At 60.2% G+C, this 17,950-nt stretch overlaps 1 protein-coding gene across 6 annotated transcripts in view; it reads left to right on the forward strand.

Annotated features, from left to right (window-relative positions):
* Window positions 1–8,864, forward strand: part of HPCAL1 (hippocalcin like 1) — a 107,406-nt gene extending 98,542 nt beyond the window's left edge. For 5 of the 6 annotated variants that reach the window (XM_047845190.1, XM_047845192.1, XM_047845194.1 and 2 more), the window contains exons 3-5: window positions 2,490–2,885; window positions 5,280–5,385; window positions 7,706–7,937. In XM_047845190.1, the coding sequence (XP_047701146.1) occupies window positions 2,508–2,885; window positions 5,280–5,385; window positions 7,706–7,848 (627 nt within the window). In that variant the 5' untranslated portion in view covers window positions 2,490–2,507 and the 3' untranslated portion in view covers window positions 7,849–7,937. Of the gene's footprint in view, window positions 1–2,489; window positions 2,886–5,279; window positions 5,386–7,705; window positions 7,938–7,959 lie in introns of those variants that run through there. The other variant, XM_047845196.1, reaches the window with a different exon arrangement.
* The last annotated feature ends 9,086 nt before the right edge of the window (window positions 8,865–17,950 follow it).

The raw sequence follows: 17,950 nt of genomic DNA on the forward strand, positions 1-17,950 counted from the left end.
GTCTCTCTCTGTCTCAAAAATAAATAAATGTTAAAAAAAAAAAAATGAAGAATCCAGAGGGAGCACACATCTCCAAAGCTGGCTTAGAGCTTTTTCCAACAGGACAGAGATGTGAACGGATGTCTTGACTGTCTGTCTTCTTCTGTCAGACATTTTGGTGTCTGATGTTTCGATTTTCACTTTTTCGTTTTTTTTGTTTAACGTAGAAACCACAATGGTCGTGGAAAACATCTGAATTTCCAAAAGGACCGGAAGTCAGCTATATGTTAACACCCGAACTTTTGGGGGGCCTCCCAGAGCGTGCTAGGAGGCCCACGCCACCCCAATCCCTGGGGTGGGTCAGAGAGCCGGCCAGTGGAGGCACGGGAGATCCCCCATCTGGACCCTGTGGCCTCGTTCTAGAACGCACTGCAATTGGCGAGGTGACCTCATGGTGGACTCGGGTGGGGCAGAAGCAGATCCCCCTGCATTGGTCCTGCCCTTGACATTGCCTCTCCTAACCAGGAAGCTGACAGCCAACTTACTCAGGCACTTGCCGGCGTCCACTTTTTAGGGCCAACCTATAGGTAAGAAAACAGAAGGAGACTTAAACCCTGACTCTGTCAAAATACCAGTGCCCACGACAGAAGCTGATAAGGAAGGAAGGAGCGGCGGGACTGATAGCTTGATCTTGCGGAGAGAGAACCAAGAGTCAAGGTGCTTGACCAAGAAATAGAGGTTTGGTTATTTTTATTTTTGTAGATTTAGCTTTCGGATAGAAAACACATGCATGCACAGAGTTTGGCATTTAAAAATTTCTGCAAAAGGATTTACGGTAAAAACTCCCCGTCCGACTCTTGGCCGTCAGCCGTCTCTCTCTGGCCAGTGTTGTGTCCTAAATAGGTCCTTCCAGACGCAGAAACATGCTCACAAATAGTGTTTTCTTTTTTCACAAATGGTAGCAAACTATGTAGCTGCTCTGAACTTTCTCCTTTCACTTAAAAATGCATCTTGAGGGGCGCCTGGGCGGCTCAGTCAGTTGGGCATCCAACTTCGGCTCAGGTCACGATCTCGCAGTCTGTGAGTTCGAGCCCCACGTCGGGCTCTGTGCTGACAGCTCGGAGCCTGGAGCCTGCTTTGGATTCTGCGTCTCCCTCTCTCTCTGCCCCTTGCCCCGCTCACTCCCTGTCTCTTTCTGTTTCAAAAATAAATAAACATTAAAAAAAATTTTTTTTAACGCGTCTTGATCGCTGCTTCTCAGTACGTGATGACGGAGGCCCGGGTTAGTATTACAGACAGCGGCTCAGGAAGCAGCAGCGTGCACGGGCTGTTCACACAGGTCGAAGTATCTTTAGCGACGTTCCTCAAAATGGGATCGCTGGGCGTTTGCAGTTTTGAAAGACATTGCCAAACCGCCCTCCATAGGAGCTAGGAAGGGAACTTGAAGTGTATAATTTAGAGTTATAAAGATAACAAGTAAAAACAGGGATATGTGTCATAAAACCAATAAAGCCCAGGAGGGGACGAAGGAGGAAATGCCGGGGAGACGAGATGAACCACATCTGTTACCCTTCCTGATGGGGATTCGGTGCATACTGTTCAGAGCTCACAAACACACAAGCCGTTCAGAGTGGTCCCCTCTGGGACTGGGGCAGGAGACATCTTCCTCTCACTGTGTTTTCCTACGTGCTCGAAAAACGATGAAGCCATGTTCATGTGTTACTGCCAGAGGCAGCAAATAAAATGAGGCCGTGAGGTGACAGCTGTGTCCGTGTCTAATAGTGACACCACCCCAGGACCAGTCTTCTGTGCAGGCTGGGTGGGAAACCGCTGTGGGGAGCAGGTTCTGTGCTCCCACGGGTGCCTGGTCGCTTACGGGTGACATTTGAGAATCGAGGACTGTCCCGGGCCCCTTCTGGTTCCACCCCGCCCCCCGCCCCCTGTCCCCGGGAGTTTCTCAGAGGCGAAACAGAGAGGGGACTCCTGAAAGGTTTCTGGACACCTGTTCTGAGGGGAAAGCCGGAAGGTGGTGCCTGAGAGAGGAAAGAAAGAACTATTCAGACCCCAGGGTCCGGGGGTGCGCTCCACGTGGCAGGACCTTCGTCAGGAGGGTGAGGACCGAATCCTCAACTCTTGCACAGACCCAGTGGACACCTGATAGGCGCCTCATTCCGCTGATTTTAAGTTGCATTCCCCCCCTACACACACACACACACACACACACACACACACACAGAGTCATTTCCACATTCCGGAAGTCAGAATGTGTCTTTCGCTGCAAGCATGGGGCAGCTCGGCTTTGCCAGGGGTGCGGGACTCATGGTCCACCTTCCTGCAGGGTGTCCTAGACGGGGCGAGACCTCCCACGCACGGCGGTGGCCTCTCCAGCCCTCCGAGCGCGACACGCAGGGGGAGTTTCTCGGCCCCCCCACGGTGGCTGCAGGGGGCGGTGGGGGGGGGGGCGGGGGAACGGGCCCCGGGTGCCCCCGGCTGATGGCCCTGTCTTGCAGGTGTAGCCGCCGGCCACCATGGGCAAGCAGAACAGCAAGCTGCGGCCGGAGGTGCTGCAGGACCTGCGTGAGAACACGGAGTTCACCGACCACGAGCTGCAGGAGTGGTACAAGGGCTTCCTCAAGGACTGCCCCACCGGCCACCTGACCGTGGACGAGTTCAAGAAGATCTACGCCAACTTCTTCCCCTACGGCGACGCCTCCAAGTTCGCCGAGCACGTCTTCCGCACCTTCGACACCAACGGGGATGGCACCATCGACTTCCGGGAGTTCATCATCGCGCTGAGCGTCACCTCGCGGGGCAAGCTGGAGCAGAAGCTCAAGTGGGCCTTCAGCATGTACGACCTGGACGGCAACGGCTACATCAGCCGCAGCGAGATGCTGGAGATCGTGCAGGTACGGCTCCGCCCCCCCCCCCCACGCGTGTGGCGGTCGCCGAGGCGTCGGGTCATTCTCGGCCGGGGCGCCCCCTCCCCCGCCCCGCACCGTGCGCTTTTGAAGGTGCCCGGCTGTCACCTAACCGGGCGGGCCTTGCAATAGGAATGATAAGAGCCCGGGTTTCTCCATCACTTGCTTGTATGCGTCAGGCCCGGGGCCTGAGGGCTCTGATCTGTGTCTTCACGACCCTGTGCGCCAGCGCCCTTCCCTGCATTTCACAAAATCTGAGCCTCGGAGAGGTGATGCCCTAAGAAAGAACAGAGCTGAAAATTAACAATTGAGGGGTCCCTTGATACTTGCGGAAGGCGCCTGCTAGGAGACCTTTTCGAATCCCCGTATTCGAGAATGCAACCGGCAGCTTGTAATGTCCCCGGGAACGCGCGGTTGTAAAGCAGAACCGAAGCGTTAGTGGCCCCGGAATAAGTCAGACGCAGGAGGAACTCCTCTTCATGAGACCTTCTCGCCTCCCCTTCGCGCCTGTCAGGAGCTCTGGCAGGTGAGGCTGTTTTCCAGAAAGAAACCAAGTTTTGTTCACTTTGCCAGAGGGACCCCGGAGCTGCTCCTTCCTGGTGCCCCCCTGTGCCCCCTCTCCTGGAGCCTGGGGGAGCCGGTTCTAGAATTCCTCAGAAGAGGCGTTCTCTACATGGAAGGAAGCAGCTTCTTGGCTCAGGAACGAAGTCTTGAGCAAAGAGCATCAAACCGGCCGCGAGTGGCCTGATCAACCCATGTCTCAAATAGGTGGTCTTCACAAAGAATAAATCGACACAGGTTTGGGGAACTCTGTGGTCCATTCGTCGCTTCCGGTCCGTAGCTATAAGGGGTGGGAGAAGTAAGAAATCTGCCTCCCTGGAATGTCTTCATCCGGCCCTGCCCGTCGGCCCTTTGGCAACCAGGCATGCCCTTCCCCTGTCCCCTCGCATAGCTCTTCAGCTGGCCAGGTGGGATACCCATCCCTACACCTTTCGCAGAACGGACTGGTGTTTTGAATTTAAGAAAAAAAAATTTTGTTTCATGTTTATTTATTTTTGAGAGAGAGAGAGAGGGAGACAGAGTGTGAGCAGGGGAGGGGCAGAGAGCGAGGGAGACGCAGAATCCGAAGCAGGCTCCGGGCTCTGAGCTGTCAGCACAGGGCCCGACGAGGGGCTGGAACCCACGAACTGCGAGATCCTGACCTGAGCCGACATCGGATGCTTAACCGGCTGAACCTCCCAGGCGCCCCAGAATGGACTGCTGTTTTAAGTCCTTCAGAAGCCTACCTACCAAGTCCTTGGAGGCGCTTGGTGCCGCCTTTGGCTCTGCACTTGGGCAGGAGGGGTGGCCCGGGCCCAGGAGGGTGTCCTGTCTCAGGAAGATGCACACCCGTGTGGCACAGCCCACCTGGGCCGTGAGGCTGGTGGGAGACGGGACCAGGCCAGGCCTGCCCCTGCCCTGAAAACAGAGAGGGGGCAAGGAGCAGGGGAACATAATACATATGGGAAAACTCACTCAGGACCACTCTTTTTTGGGTTTTGTTTTTGTGTTTTTAATGCCCTGCTTTTAAGTTATAATAAGTCTCAGACTTTTGCTGTTCTTGGTCTGTTGTTTCAGGAATGGGGGTATCAGTCAGGCCACTTGCACGAAGCCCCTTCCTCCTTGCATGTTACTCTGATGGTCGCTGGCCTCCTCGTGGCCCCTCCACACGCACGCCTGTGCCCACCACGGCACGGGGACGCGTGTCCAGGCTGGGCCCCCGGGACAGAGACACACAGGGATGGCCCGTGGTGGTGGTGAGCCCGCGGAGGGCAGTGCTCTAAAGGGAAGGTCTTCTATCCTTCTGGAAAGACCCGTGCCACCTCGCTGCTGCCCCTTTCTGGGGCTGGTTTTCTCCCTATGGGTTTCAGGGACTAAATCTTTCCTGTTCTAGACTGACGAATGACACACAGTAAGATGCTCACAGCTTTCTGTGAGGCGTGTGGATCGTGTACATATATGTCTGTGTGCCCACCACCCTCGGTGAGTTACGGACATTCCCAGCCCCCCAGAAGGCTCCCTCAAGGGCCTCCCCGGGCACTGTCCCACCTCCCACCCTAGACAGCCCCCCAGTCTCAGCCCCCTGTCACTGTGGAGTTGTTTTGCCTGCCCTTGAACTTCACACAGATGGGTCTGGCTTCCTTTGCTCAGCATGCCGTCTGCGATAGTCACCGTGGAACATTCGAGAAACGTTCCTCTGGAGAGCTGAGGAAGGGTCCCGGAGGCTGCTACATCCCGACCTCTTCGCGCCTTGCCGTGAGCTGCGTGGAAGCTCACGCCGGCCCCGTGTGCCCGGAAACATTCCAGAATCTCCGGGCACATCTTCCGCGTGTCTCTTTGCAGGCTATATACAAGATGGTGTCCTCTGTGATGAAAATGCCCGAGGACGAGTCCACCCCGGAGAAACGAACGGACAAGATCTTCCGGCAGATGGACACCAACAATGATGGTAAGGAGTGGGTGCGTGTGTGTGCGCGTGTGTCTGTGCAGGGCGGCTGAGGGCAAAGATGTGGTTGGCCCCTTCTGCGGCTTCCCGGGCCTCTCCCAGCCCACCCCTGGCCTCGTGCAGCTGTACTGAGGGAAGAGGCAGGATTCAGAGTCAGAGAGACCCGGTCCTGCATCCTGGCTCTGTCCTCAAGGCATGTCCTGTCCCCCCGCCCCTGAGCCATAGTGCCCTCACTTCGAAAATGAGGGAGACCGTCAGCCCCATCGGCGTGTCCCAGGGAGGGGGAGGCACCCGGGGGGCAGGTGCATCAAGGGGCCCGGATGGTGGGAAACCTTTGCTTTGCTGTCATCCTGCGCTGCCAGGCTCCCCGGTGCCCCGTGGCCTGCAACAGCCGTGGCAGGGTCCCTGGGGCCATACTGCAGCAGGACTGGTGGGGACAGATGGGCAGTGGCGGTGGCCGTACGGGGAGGACATGCTCCATGTGTCGTCCTCTGCCTCGGCACTGAGGTTCGGTAGGATCCACGCAGGGGGAGGTAGCCCTGCAAGGGCGGGTCCGTGCCTCTTGCCGGCCCTGTCATCCTGGAGGTTAAAAATCCAGCGAATGCGTGAAGAAGTGCTCGGTAAACTCTCAAGCGCTTTTGGCACATGAGTCAGAGGACTGAGCCAGCCCAGGCATGACGTTTCCGGTGTGACCGCAGGCGGCAGAGAGCACCCTGGACACATCGGACAGCAAGAGAAGTTTCCCAAACGCGTCCACGTGTCAAACAAGACCGCCTTGTGCTCACTTAAAACCCGTCTTTCACCCTCCAGGGTAGCAAGGCACAGGCTCCAGATGCCCACAGGCCTGCACGGAGTCTTGGGCTCGCCCGAGCCTTGGTTTTCTCCTCTGGGAAATGGGGTTGATAAATTCAGGCTCGGGCGGTGGTGAGGATTCAATGGGACGATGCCCGGGAAGCTCTTAGTGTCGCCCTTGGGCCCCCCTCCCCACGCACCGTTCCGGGCCCAGCTGGGCCCGCACTGTGCGCCTTCCCTGCTTGTTGGTGAACCTGAGTCCGTGCACCGTGGGGCCGGGCACCTCTGTGAGCCCCTGTCCGTCTGTCCCTGGGGCCTGGGGAGGGAAGGAAGAGTGGGTGTTGGAGGGATCAGGGCGAAAGCGGGGGTGCCCAGCCCTTGAGCTGGGGGGCCCTGCACTCTGTCTTATTTTCCGGCCACCCCGGGGGTCAGTGGTGCCCACGGGTTTTCTCCAGCACCACCCTCTCTTGTCCACACCCCCTACCCAGCCATACGTGTGAACGGAGACTGGCCGCGTGCCAGGAGCGCCCCGACCACTGCCAGACAGACCCAGAGACGCAGATCATGCTCAGGAACCCCCAGAGCCCCCGAGGGCTCCCCTCAGCCCCTCACCCGCCCTTCTGTCTGCCAGGAGGAAGGGGCTGTGCTTTTAGAAGCTTCCCCGCCCCCCCACCCCCACCCCTACCCCGGAGCCATCAGATGGTGGGGGAGTGGCCGGTAAAAGTCCCCACCAGCCATCAGGAGAGTAAGAAAACACAGTCGTCCTCCGCCTAAGCAGAGGGTCCCGGACGGTTTCTCCTCCTCTGAAGGGGGTGCTTCCCAGCCCAGCCTGGAGCCTAGAGGCTGGTTAGTCTCCCCAAGGGGCCTGTCTGCCTGCCCCCTACTGGGGACCCGCAAGAGGGGGTGTTCCTCTCCGGCAGGGGGCTGGCAGGTGGTCTCGGCCTGGGAGGCTGGATCCTCGCCTCCGGACCCCTCACTTGGCTTCCTGGAAGCCGCTCGCGGAGCGTGTCCTCTGGGTCGGGTCGGGGCTGGAGATCCCTGCCCGTGGTGGCATGGCACGGGCCACGAGCTCCTTCCTCCCTTTACTGCTGTCCTGCGGGGCACATATCACGGCCTCACAGCCGCAGACTGCCCAAGCATCAGCCGGCAGAGCACAGCCAGCTTCACCCCGACGTCGTTGCCCATGTGCGTCCTGGGAGAGGGGGGCAGTGACCGTGTGGGTCACGGCCTCTCCGGGACTCACTGAGGTTGTCAAACCCACGTTCCTGTCTCTTCGTCCCAACGGTGGCAGGTTCGGCGGTGCGGGAGGGACAGAGGGTGGGGGAGGGCCGGCTGGACGCTTGGCAAGGCGGGTCTCCTCGAGTCCCCCACCCCAAAGGGTGACAGTGCAGCCGGTCTGCCAGCCAAGCGGAGGCCGGGCAGTGCCCGGGGGCCCCCGGCTGCCCTCCACCCACCCACCCACCCAGCCGTGCTCCCCTCGGCTCTGAGGTAGTTATGGGTGAGAGGCAGAGACCGTGTTCTTTCTGGACAGCTCCCGTCTTACTGGATATGATGCCCCTTAAGCTGCCCCGTGCTTTGCAGCGAGCGGTGACAGCGAAACGGGAGTTTCCAGGAGCGCCTGCGAAGGGAGCGGAGCCTCCCTTGGGCCCCGCTTCCAGAAGGTGCGAGACTTAGACCAGAGGGGGCGTCCCGGACCCGGGAGCCGTCTCCGTGACCTCTGGAAGCGCGAGGGGCACCGGGCACTGGCTCACCCCCTCCGCGTATCTCCTCTCTGCCGTCCCACAGGCAAACTGTCCCTGGAAGAGTTCATTAAAGGTGCCAAGAGCGACCCCTCCATCGTCCGCTTGTTACAGTGTGACCCCAGCAGCGCCAGTCAGTTCTGAGGGACCCGGCGTCCGGAAGGTTGCAGAGAAACACAGGCTCTGCCCCGCCGTTTCAGCTTTGCTTGCAAAAGTGGATGCCTCTCCTCCACCGCTCCTGCTCTCCCGGCCGGGGCCCCGGGCGACACGCGGCACCTGCCCGGCCTGGCGGCTGCGCCTCCCCCCTCCCCCCCCCCCCCCGGCCTCCTCCTGCCCCGGCCCGGCCCCCAGGGCGCAGCCCGGGCAGGTGTTTACACGCGGGGCTCATAGTTCTCGATTCCGGGGTGCCTCCCCGCCCCGGGGAGCCCAGGGCACACGGCTGAGGACACTGATGGGACTTCCCAAGATGGAGACGAGGCGGGCTCATCCATCTCGCGATCGCGGGTGACCGTGGGAAAGCCGGGGACAAGAACGGAGGGAGAGGAGACGGGCAAGCCCTCCCCCGTGCATGGCTCCACCTCGCTCGTCCGTGGCCTCCGATCAGAGCTGCTCGCACGTACGCATACTACGGCCTCCTTTCTTTTGATATATAAATTATGCCCATGGTGAGGTGCAATGTCCCGTGTAGGTCCCGTGTTTCATGCCTCCGTTGCCTGTGAAGCGTGGTTCCCTCGTGGCCTGTGATCTCCCCTCCCGCCCCCCCGCCCCCGGCCCCGAACCTGGTTATCTTGTGGTATTTATGCGCTCTCCATCCGCCCGTGTCAAAGGAAATGCATGCGTGCCCCGTGCTGTGGAGACCCTCCCGTCCACGTAGTGAACACAGGCGTCTGTGCAAGGGCTGTCCTCCCGTTGATTGGTCTGGCATTTCCTGTATTAAAATGATCAAATAAACGGAATCCTTGGAGTTGTCTGTTGGCCCCCGAGAGCCCCCCTTGGCTGCCCGCGGCGCTCCGCGCTCGGCTCCAGGTAGATTCAGCGGGTGCAGCTGCCGTTGGTAAACTGGGCCCCGCTGGTGTCCCCGCAGCTGCCACTGTGTCTGTAAATCCTGTGCAGCCTGTTCAATATCTGCCCAATGCCAAGAAATATCCGTGGAAATACAAGAGGACTGGTCCCGGCGGGGTTGACCGCCTTCCCCTCCCCGCCCACCCACCCGGCGTCTCCCACCCCCATTTCATCAACACAGGCCTGGCGAGGGCAGAGAGGGGACCAGGGGCATCGGCACCGGCCGTGAGGGAGACCTGCCTTCTCAGCCTATGACCAGAGGGACACATGCGGTCCCCAGCAGGAGAAAACCGAGCCGAAGGTGATTCCACCCGACTCACAGGTCGAGAAGTCCAAAGGCTGTAGGCGTGTCTAATTTCAGCAGCCGGAGAGAGCATCCCTGGGCCCCCCACGTTCCCTCCATCTTCCCCACCACCCCGCCCCCCAGTCTCACACTCGCGTTTGTCCTTGCACTTGTCTCTTTGGGGTCCCCACGGTACGGCTCACACGGCATCCCACAGGCAGGAAGAGAAGCAGGCCTGTCTTCTCTTCTTCCTGGAGAGGGGGGAGAACTTTCCAGAATCCTCCCCGCCACCCCTCCCCTTCTCACCAGCTTCGCCTCTCATTGGCTGAAACCCAGGTCCGTGCCTTGGCAGGGGGCATGAAGGGACCGTGACCGGCCAGGCAGGATACACCCTTGGCTCTCAGAGGAGGGCCCACCGTGTCCTTCAGGAACAGGACCGGAGTTCTGTTTCCAAGATGGGCACCCACAGTGTCCGTCACACCTGCCCGTGGGCTGCGGGGCCTCTCCGAGCCTCAGCGTCTCCCCCTGTGGAAGGGGCGAAATGGAGGAGGGGGTATTCGCTCGGAGCCTGCCTCACAGGCTGTCGGGGACCGGGGCTGTTTTGTTGGCTTCAGTCATCTTTTAAGATACGTGCCTCCGTGTAGAAACCATGAGCTGCCTGTGAGGTGCCTTCTGGGCCGGTGGCATTACCAGATCCCAGTTCGTGGTGAATCTCCCTATGTGCCCGCAGCTCTGGACCTTGGTGGGCGGCACTCTCCAGGGGTGGGGGTGGAGGGAGGGAGGCCAGGTGACTTGGGATGGGTCCAGCTTGCTGCCCAAGGGCAAGGTGGTGCCTTGATGACTCTGCCGGGCCCAGGGGAATCTCCCCTCCCAGTGAGGGGCTTGGATTTTACAAAAAAGGTTAAGTCGGTAACTGCTTGTCGGGGAGAGTTTCCGCGCTAGGGTGACATACACGGGAAGGATTGCCGTAGCGGGATCGTCCGGAGAAATAGAACCCACAGGAGAGCTGCGTGCGCACGCGCACGGATTTATGATAAGGAATTGGCTCACAGAAGAGCCCCGGGAGGTGTTAAGAGGGAGCCCCACCCCGGAGAGCTGATGGGCCTGACGGCCAGAGGTCAACAACCCAGCTCAAGACTTTCAGAGCGAAATTTCCCTTACAGAGTCTTTTGCGTCAGTCAGCCCTTCAACGAACTGGGCGAGGCCCACCCACGTTGGGAAGGGCCATCCGCTTTGTTCGGTCTCCTACCTGAAATGTTTGTCTCATCCAGAAAGGCCCACGCAGACACGGCCAGGATAGTGTTTAAGCAAATATCTGGGTACCCATGACCTGGTCCCACTGGCACAGAAAATTAACCATCCCAAGGGCTTCTGTCCAAATGTGGACGATGTGGTTCTGGGGGTCCTAGTGGACCCTGATCCAGCGGGAGCTCGCGGAAGTCAGTGGGGCAGTTCTGTGGGCAAGGGGAGTGGCCCCGGAGATGGTATCCAGATGCCAGGGAGCTCAGCACATCGGAGGGGGAGAGAACCCAGAACTGAATTCAAAGCTGGCTGGTCCGAGCCACCTCCCCAGCGGGAATCCTCTGGCTTGGAGCAAGCTCTTCCAGAGCTGCTTGCTAGAAGGTTCCTCCTCCTGCCCCTCCCTACATTGCAAATTATAGGCCTGGGCCTGCCCCCTTCTTCCCTGCACCCCACCCTCCTACAAGGGTCTCGTCCCGCCTTCTCCTTGCCCCGGGGGAGCCCAGACCCTCTGCCCTCCTGCATGGGCACCTCATGTTGGTTAAAGCTCCTCGGGAGTTTCTTCTGTATCCCTTAGACTCTAGACTGCAGAGCTGATAACGTTATGTGTCTAAAGCAGGCCTTCGAGAAAATGGCCCCGGGCTAGTCTGCGTTTTCCATGACTCTGTGGGACCCCTGTGGTCCCGCCCAGAAAACACAGGATCCCAATGTGCCCCAGAGGCTGCATGAAGGGTGTGGCTCAGCCCTCCACCCTTCGTGTGGACCGAGCACCCCTGGCCCAGGGTGATATCTCCGTGGAACTTTTCCAGTTGTTCTGACACCCCGGCTCAGTGTCCTGTGCTCGCGGATTAAATACAGCGATAGGAACAACTCCTGATACAGGAAAATGTTTAGAATCTAAGGAAGGAAGCCCTGGGGTGTGGAGGGGATGGTGGGGCGGGGTGGGGGGAGCCGTGTCCGAGGCTGCTCATCTGGGCAGGTCGTGATCAACCCCCATGAGGGTGGTACTATCACGCCCTCACTCCGAACCCTGGGTTTTTATGAAGGCAGCCTCAGACTTTATCTCTTTGGGTAGGCTGGCCTCCTCTGTGGGAACCGGCATAAGTCGCCAAACCATGAGCCCTGTTTGCCGAGGGCTTCCTAGGACAGAGACTGCTCAGTGTATTGATTTCAACCTCCCATCGACATGCAACGTAGCATTACTGCCCACATGGTACAAACGGGCCACCTGGGGTTTAGAGAAGTGACTTGGTCCAGAAAGGGGGTGGCGGATTTGGGACCGGAACCCAGGTGAAGCTCCCGAGGGCCCAAGTTGTGTGTATCTCCTCGCAATTAGAGAATGGCCTTCAGGTAGCTGACTGGTCCATGCTTCCTTGTCAGCCCTCTGCAGCCACCTTCAGGGCCCCAAGCATCTGGGGAAAAGTCCCTGGGTCCCTAAGGGGGCCACATTTGTGGCCGATCCCCGCCACGGCCTGTGTCCTCCCAGCGGGCCTGTTCTCAGGGCCTGGCCCTGCACTGGGCACCGCCGGGGGCCATCAGCTTCGTTCCCGACACTTGGCGGGCCTGCGCTGGACGGCCAACACTGGCTTCCAGTCTGATCGCAGCTCCCTGAGGAGGGGACAGAAGCCATCAGCCTTCTGACAGGGAGACCGCAGGCCCACAAAAGGTATTCTGGGGGAAGGGGAGTTTGTGAGTGAGTTCTTCCTGTCTCTGACCTTCCCCAGAGCCACCCTGCCCTGGGCTGAGGGCCAGCAGTGAACAAAGCCCAGTCTGCCCGGAGGAGCTCACTGGCCAGAGGGGAGACTCAGGCATCAAAGAGGAGAGCCCTCAGGCTACATGCACTGGGGCATCTTCATGGAGTCCTGGTGCCTTGGTGCAGCCCTCTCCTGGGCCTGGGGGACACCCAGAAGGCCTCTCAGAGGAGAAGGGGTGAGGGCGGAGTAGATGTTGGAGACACAGTGGCGCAGGAACACTGCGAGCTGGGCCTGGAGGGAGGTGTGTTTAGGGAGCAGACACGCCCAAGGGTGAGCTGGGGACACGGCCGGACAGGACACCGCCAGGGCCAGGGTCCAGAGGGGCCGCGCGGGGCCGGGGTGAGTGCAGTCTGACTAGCGCAGGGTCCTGGGAAGGAAAGTCCGCCGCCCCTGGAGGGTAAAGAGTAGGGCTCTCCCCCTCCGTCGCCTCTGGGCTCTTTCTAGCAGCTTCTAAGAAAGCCTTGGGGGCTGGGGGGCTCCCTGGGCTCAGACTCTGAGGCTGGCCAGGCCACCCGACTCCTGCAGTTCACAAAAGGGCACGCTAGGGCCCATCCTGGCCTCTGGGCTGGGTGTCCCCACAGCTCACAGCTCGAGCACGCGCGCGCACGCGCACACACACACACACACACACACTGCGCGCGTGCCCAGGTCCCGGCACCGCTGTCCCGCTCTCACAGCGCCGTTGTTTACCAGGGCCTCTCGTGCTCCTGCCCCACCTGCCCGCGAGACGAGACCCCGGGAAGGGAATGGACAGGCCCCACGGACCCCCCACGGGCTCCCAAGACTCTACCAGCAGCAACAGCCAGGCCCCTCAGCCCGTGGGGTCCCAGGACGTCAGTAGCAGAATCAGAACTAGCCAGATCCCGACCCCCGACGGTGCCCCTTGCACTGTGTGCGTGTCTGGGGAAGGACCAGTGACGAGGCCCGTGCCTGAGTGTCTGCCCATGGGGATTTGGCGAGGTCCAGTTTGGAGTGTCTGTCCTCTGTGGAGGGGTCGTGGACACACATCCAGGCACGTCCCGGGCAGAGATGTGGCATCCAGAGTCCGGTCCGTCTGGCCTGGGACTGTGTTGGCAAGCGGGTGGCTCCTGAAGAGGTGGGGGAGGCCGTGTGGAAGCCCAGGCAGCTCATTGGGGGGGGGGGGGGGCGATTCACCTTGTCCGTGGCCCTCAGCCTGGCCCAGCTCTGCCACTGCTCCTGTCCCCAGGTGGGGTGACAGTGGCCTATCCTGCCTCCTCCTCCTGGAATTTCACACTCACCCACACACCAGGCCCTTCCTCTGACTACATGCAAATGTCCCTTCCTCCCGAAAGCCACCCCGTCTCTCCCCAGATAGTCCCTACAGCCCCCCGTACTCCCCTCACTCACAGTGAATTTTGTCACTTCATTTCCTTCCGGTCACCTTTGCCCCTGGATGCGGTGCCGGGCCCAGCACAGGATTAGCTGCCCAGGAGGAGACCAACGGGAATCAGCCCGTGGCCCCTCCGACCCCCTGCAGCTGCACCACGAGGGCCCTGGACACAGAGGCCGAGGTTCAAGTCCCAGCGTGGCCACCAATGAGCCATGTGACGCCAGACAAGGTCCTCCCTGTCCTCTCCTGTAACACAGGGTGACCTGGACCCTGCGTGTCGGCAGGAGGAGGGGCCCTGGGGCAGGGGGCAGCTATCTACTCTTCAGACTAACCAGTGGCCGCCAGTGTCTCCTTGATCCCGCAGATGTGGGGCCGTGAGGCCAGGGCCGAGGTTAGGACGAGACACCCCCAAGGGGGCAGCTCTGGCGTGGGAAGGACACGGACCTGGGACCATGCGAAGACGCGGAGGGGGTGACACTGATGCGTGGACACCCACGGGACCTGGATCCTGGCTTCGAGGACAACTCAGTGGGTGGGGGCCCCAGAGAACATTGCCCCGCCTCTTCCCACACCCACCTGTATGGCCCGCAGGGCTAGGGCAGGAGGGGCAGGGGGCGGCATCACCAGGGCACCTCGGTAGGTGGCTGGGGGTGTAACCCATCCCGGACAGGCCAGGGCAGCAAGCACAGGCCGCAGGGCCCCGTGGGCTGTTCACCGGGCTGGTGCGACCGAGGCAGGAGGGGCGGTGGCTGGGCCGGGAGACGGGCTTCACCTACTGGGGCAGTGGCTGTGGACAAGGCTGGCCGGAGCCCCTTTCCCCAGCGTTTGTTGAGTGACTGAATGACCTGACAGCTTGGTCTCAGTGCCCAAGTGGGCCAGGGAACCTCCAACACAAGGCGCTGCTGCCCCCTGGTGGCTGCGGCCGGGAGGGCTGTCTCAGGCTCGGGCGTGCCGATCCCCAAGGCCTCCCGGCCTGGTTTCAGAGCCGCTTGGGCCTGCTTTATACCGCTTTCTGTCCCCGTTCCACTGGACAGATAAGGGGACACAGGCTCAGAGGAGCACCTTTCTGTGTGGGCCACACAGCGTACAGAGGCTGAGGCCGGGCTCCTGATACCCAGGACTCAGGAGGCCCAGTTAAATCTGAATTTCAGATAAACAGATAACACACCCCACGCATCAGCTTCCATGTTTATTTGCTGAGTCCGGCGACGCTATTTGTCCAGCCAGGGAGCAGAGTGTGCACAGTCCCCGGGAGGCGGGTCGGAAGCTTCGGGGGCCCGGCCACCTCACAGGCCACCTCTGGCCGTGACCCTCCCCGTTCTAGGGTTAGCAGTGAGGGTGGAAAAGAAATCCTCCCCCAGAAACAGCAGCAAGGATTTCTCAGGTTTTCTGTCCATGCACTAAATTCTGGGCTTTGTAATAAGGGCCGGTGAGGGACTCGAAAGCCTCCCTTTCACGGGGAGAGGCCACGGTGGGGCCGCGTCCGTGCGGCTCCGGGTGCCCACCTGAGCAGGGCTCTGGAGCCAGAGGCGCTGCTGCCCCAGGCGGGGAAGGAGACCGAGGCAGCAGGCGACAGGACAGCGGTGTCCCCACTGCTGCAGGGAGAGAGGAGGATCGTTCCTGCCATGGCTCTTTTCAATAAGTGACCAGGAGCCAGACTGGCCAGGGAAGCAGAGACCTATTTACTCTTAGATCCTCTGGACTCGCTGGCTTCCCTTGGACAAGTCACTTGGCCTCTCTGGGCTTCAAATTCAGCAACGTATGTGTAGGCTAGGAAAAGCGCCCCAAGCGGACGCGGGAGTCACATGTCCTGCCTCTGTCCACAGCCGTGGGACTGGAGCCACTCATTTCTGAGCCCCTTTCCTCACCTGGGAGACTTGTGATTTCTTTAAAATCAGCACAGACACGTGTGAAGGCACCTACGCAGTCTCCACCCCGCTCCTCAGGCCCTATTCTCCTACCACCAGTTTGTGGGCTCTTCTGGAAAGCCTGTGCCCATCCGCGTGTGTGCGGCCAGAGTTGGGTGGGGGCGTGCTTTGGGATGGCTTTCAACGGCGGCACGCTGCCCGCTGCCCCCCACCCCGCTCCCTCTCACTCTAGCTGGGAGATGGACCCCTGTAGGCCTGCGTCCTCCCGGCAGCCACCGGCCCGTTCCACTGATCTTCGGTACCCTCCTGGACACGCGGGTCGTGTCCCACACGTGCTGTTACAACGCACAGTGAAAAGCCTGTAAGAGGGTTTGTCGGAAAATTCTTAGAATTGCCGGGTGAGATAGCGTGGCTTGTTTTTCACATTTGCCAAATTGCCTCCTCACGATCCCCCTTCCGTCTAGCCTGTCAGTGCACCTAAGCCGGCGACCCAGGCTCGTCTGGCACATTAACGTCATCTCTCGCGCTTGGGGACCTCCTGCCCAAAGGCTTTTCTTTTCTGTGGACCCAGGTTCGTGTCTTGCCTACGTCCTGTCGTCTCGTTCCTTTATTTACCGCAGCTCTTCCGGTACGAAGAAAGGTAGCCCCGTTCCTGTGGTTCCCGTCGGTCCCGTACCTCTTTGACTTCAAATGTCTTCTCGCTTGGCGGTCTAACCCGCTACGATGGTCACCTAGGATGTGCCGTGGAAGGAGTGAGTCGGGGAGACTCTTGCTTTTTTCAGGTGGGTGCCCGTTTCCGGAGTGTGCGGCGGGCCCGGCGACCCGTATTTCTTAGATGCTCCCTCAATGAACAGAATGCAGAGCCAGAGACCATTGCCTTGGACCTTGGACTTTAGACCGACAGCTGGGAAACCCCTGGGTCCCTCCCCACGGAAGGCCTGTCTGGTCTCCAGCACCTTCAGGAGGGAAAATTCACCTGTTGCCTTGGTGGAGGCCCAGAGCCACTGTCCTCACTGACCTCACGCTGCAAGTCTAGAAACATCCATCCAGTTTCTGTGAATGACTAGCTAGTGCCACCTTTAAGCCCTGCACGGCGAACCGGGACCCGAGAGGGTCTCTGCAGGAGTGTTCACACACACCCGGCACCTGAGAGTTCCATTTTGACTAAACTCACTTGCCTCCTCCCGGGTGTAAGGACGAGTGAAGACCGTTGGGCCCGGGGCCAGGCCCCATCACCCTCCAGACCCGAGTGCGGCCCTGGCAGAGCCCAGGAACTCGGGGGTCATGAGCAGCTTCAGCAGGCTGCCAGGAGTCGGGCTGAGGCTGCTGTGTGGGCGGAACGGACGACCCGGGCCCGCTTCTGTCCCCACCGGCCAGTTGGCTGGACTGCATTTTACCTCGCTGCTAAGAGCAGTTTCCAAGTCCCTGGCATACTTTGAGTGAGGAAGTACGCTCTCCCTCTTTCTCTCTTCCGTCCAAGTTCACTGCTACCACTACAAGGTCACCCTTCCTTCCTGTTGAAGTAGAAAAAGACCTGATGTCCCGAGCTCCCAGGCTCGGTGACTAGTGCCACTTCTCGACGCCAACTCCTCTGCCACGAACACCCTGAAGAATCACAAGAGGATGTGCTCACAGAAGCGGGACAAAGTGTCACGGAAGAGGCTTCTCCCTCCCCTCGGCCCCAACTCCAGCCAGACCTGTATCTCGTACACAGCTCCTGAGAGGTATCACTCCCATCTGACAACTAAAATATGCTCGCGGGCCTAAGAAGGGAGATCAGAGCCGGGGACGAGCCCAGCCCAAGTCGGGCCGAGCAGCCGAGGAAGAGGCAACGGCAATCACAGCGACGCAGTGTCCATGTGCAACTCGGGTCTTGGGGGAAGGTGGCTTTTTAGGAAACAGAAGCCATTCCCCTCAAATCCTTTGGCAAATGTGCTCACACAGCAGGAGCTGGCGGGCTCGGCTTCCTTTTCTCCCCGAGAGGAGCCGCAGCCTTCCCATCTGGACTTCCTGTGCGCCTCCAGACACGCGGCGCCGCTCGGGGACCGGTGGCTTACCAGAGCCAGGCCTCCCCTCCCCGCGTACAGCTACTGCAGGGATTCGACGTTCCCATCTTGGGGGTTACCTGCTGTCCTTTTTTGGGCAGGGGGGGTTGGAGTTGAGGAAGAGAACGTAAAAGCCAGCGGACGAGGTCAAAGGCGGCAGAACTCTACAACGCGGGAGAATCGTCGTCGAATTTATTAAAGTAAGTTGACTGCCAAACGCTGTACCACTCTCCTAACGCGTAGCTACACAGCCTGTCCTGGGAGAGAAGACGGGCGGGAAGGAAAGGTGGGGCCCGAAGGCAGCACGCAAGGGGTTTCACGGGCCCTCCTTCCCTGGGCACAAGCCCTGACGCGACAATCAGTCAACCAGGGGCTCTGGGCCCTCCTCCACCAGCCACTTCTGTGGACACTCGGGGGTCTGACCCGGGCCAGCAG

The sequence above is a fragment of the Prionailurus viverrinus genome, unplaced genomic scaffold (genome assembly GCF_022837055.1).
Source record: "Prionailurus viverrinus isolate Anna unplaced genomic scaffold, UM_Priviv_1.0 scaffold_33, whole genome shotgun sequence".
Lineage (NCBI taxonomy): Eukaryota > Metazoa > Chordata > Mammalia > Carnivora > Felidae > Prionailurus > Prionailurus viverrinus.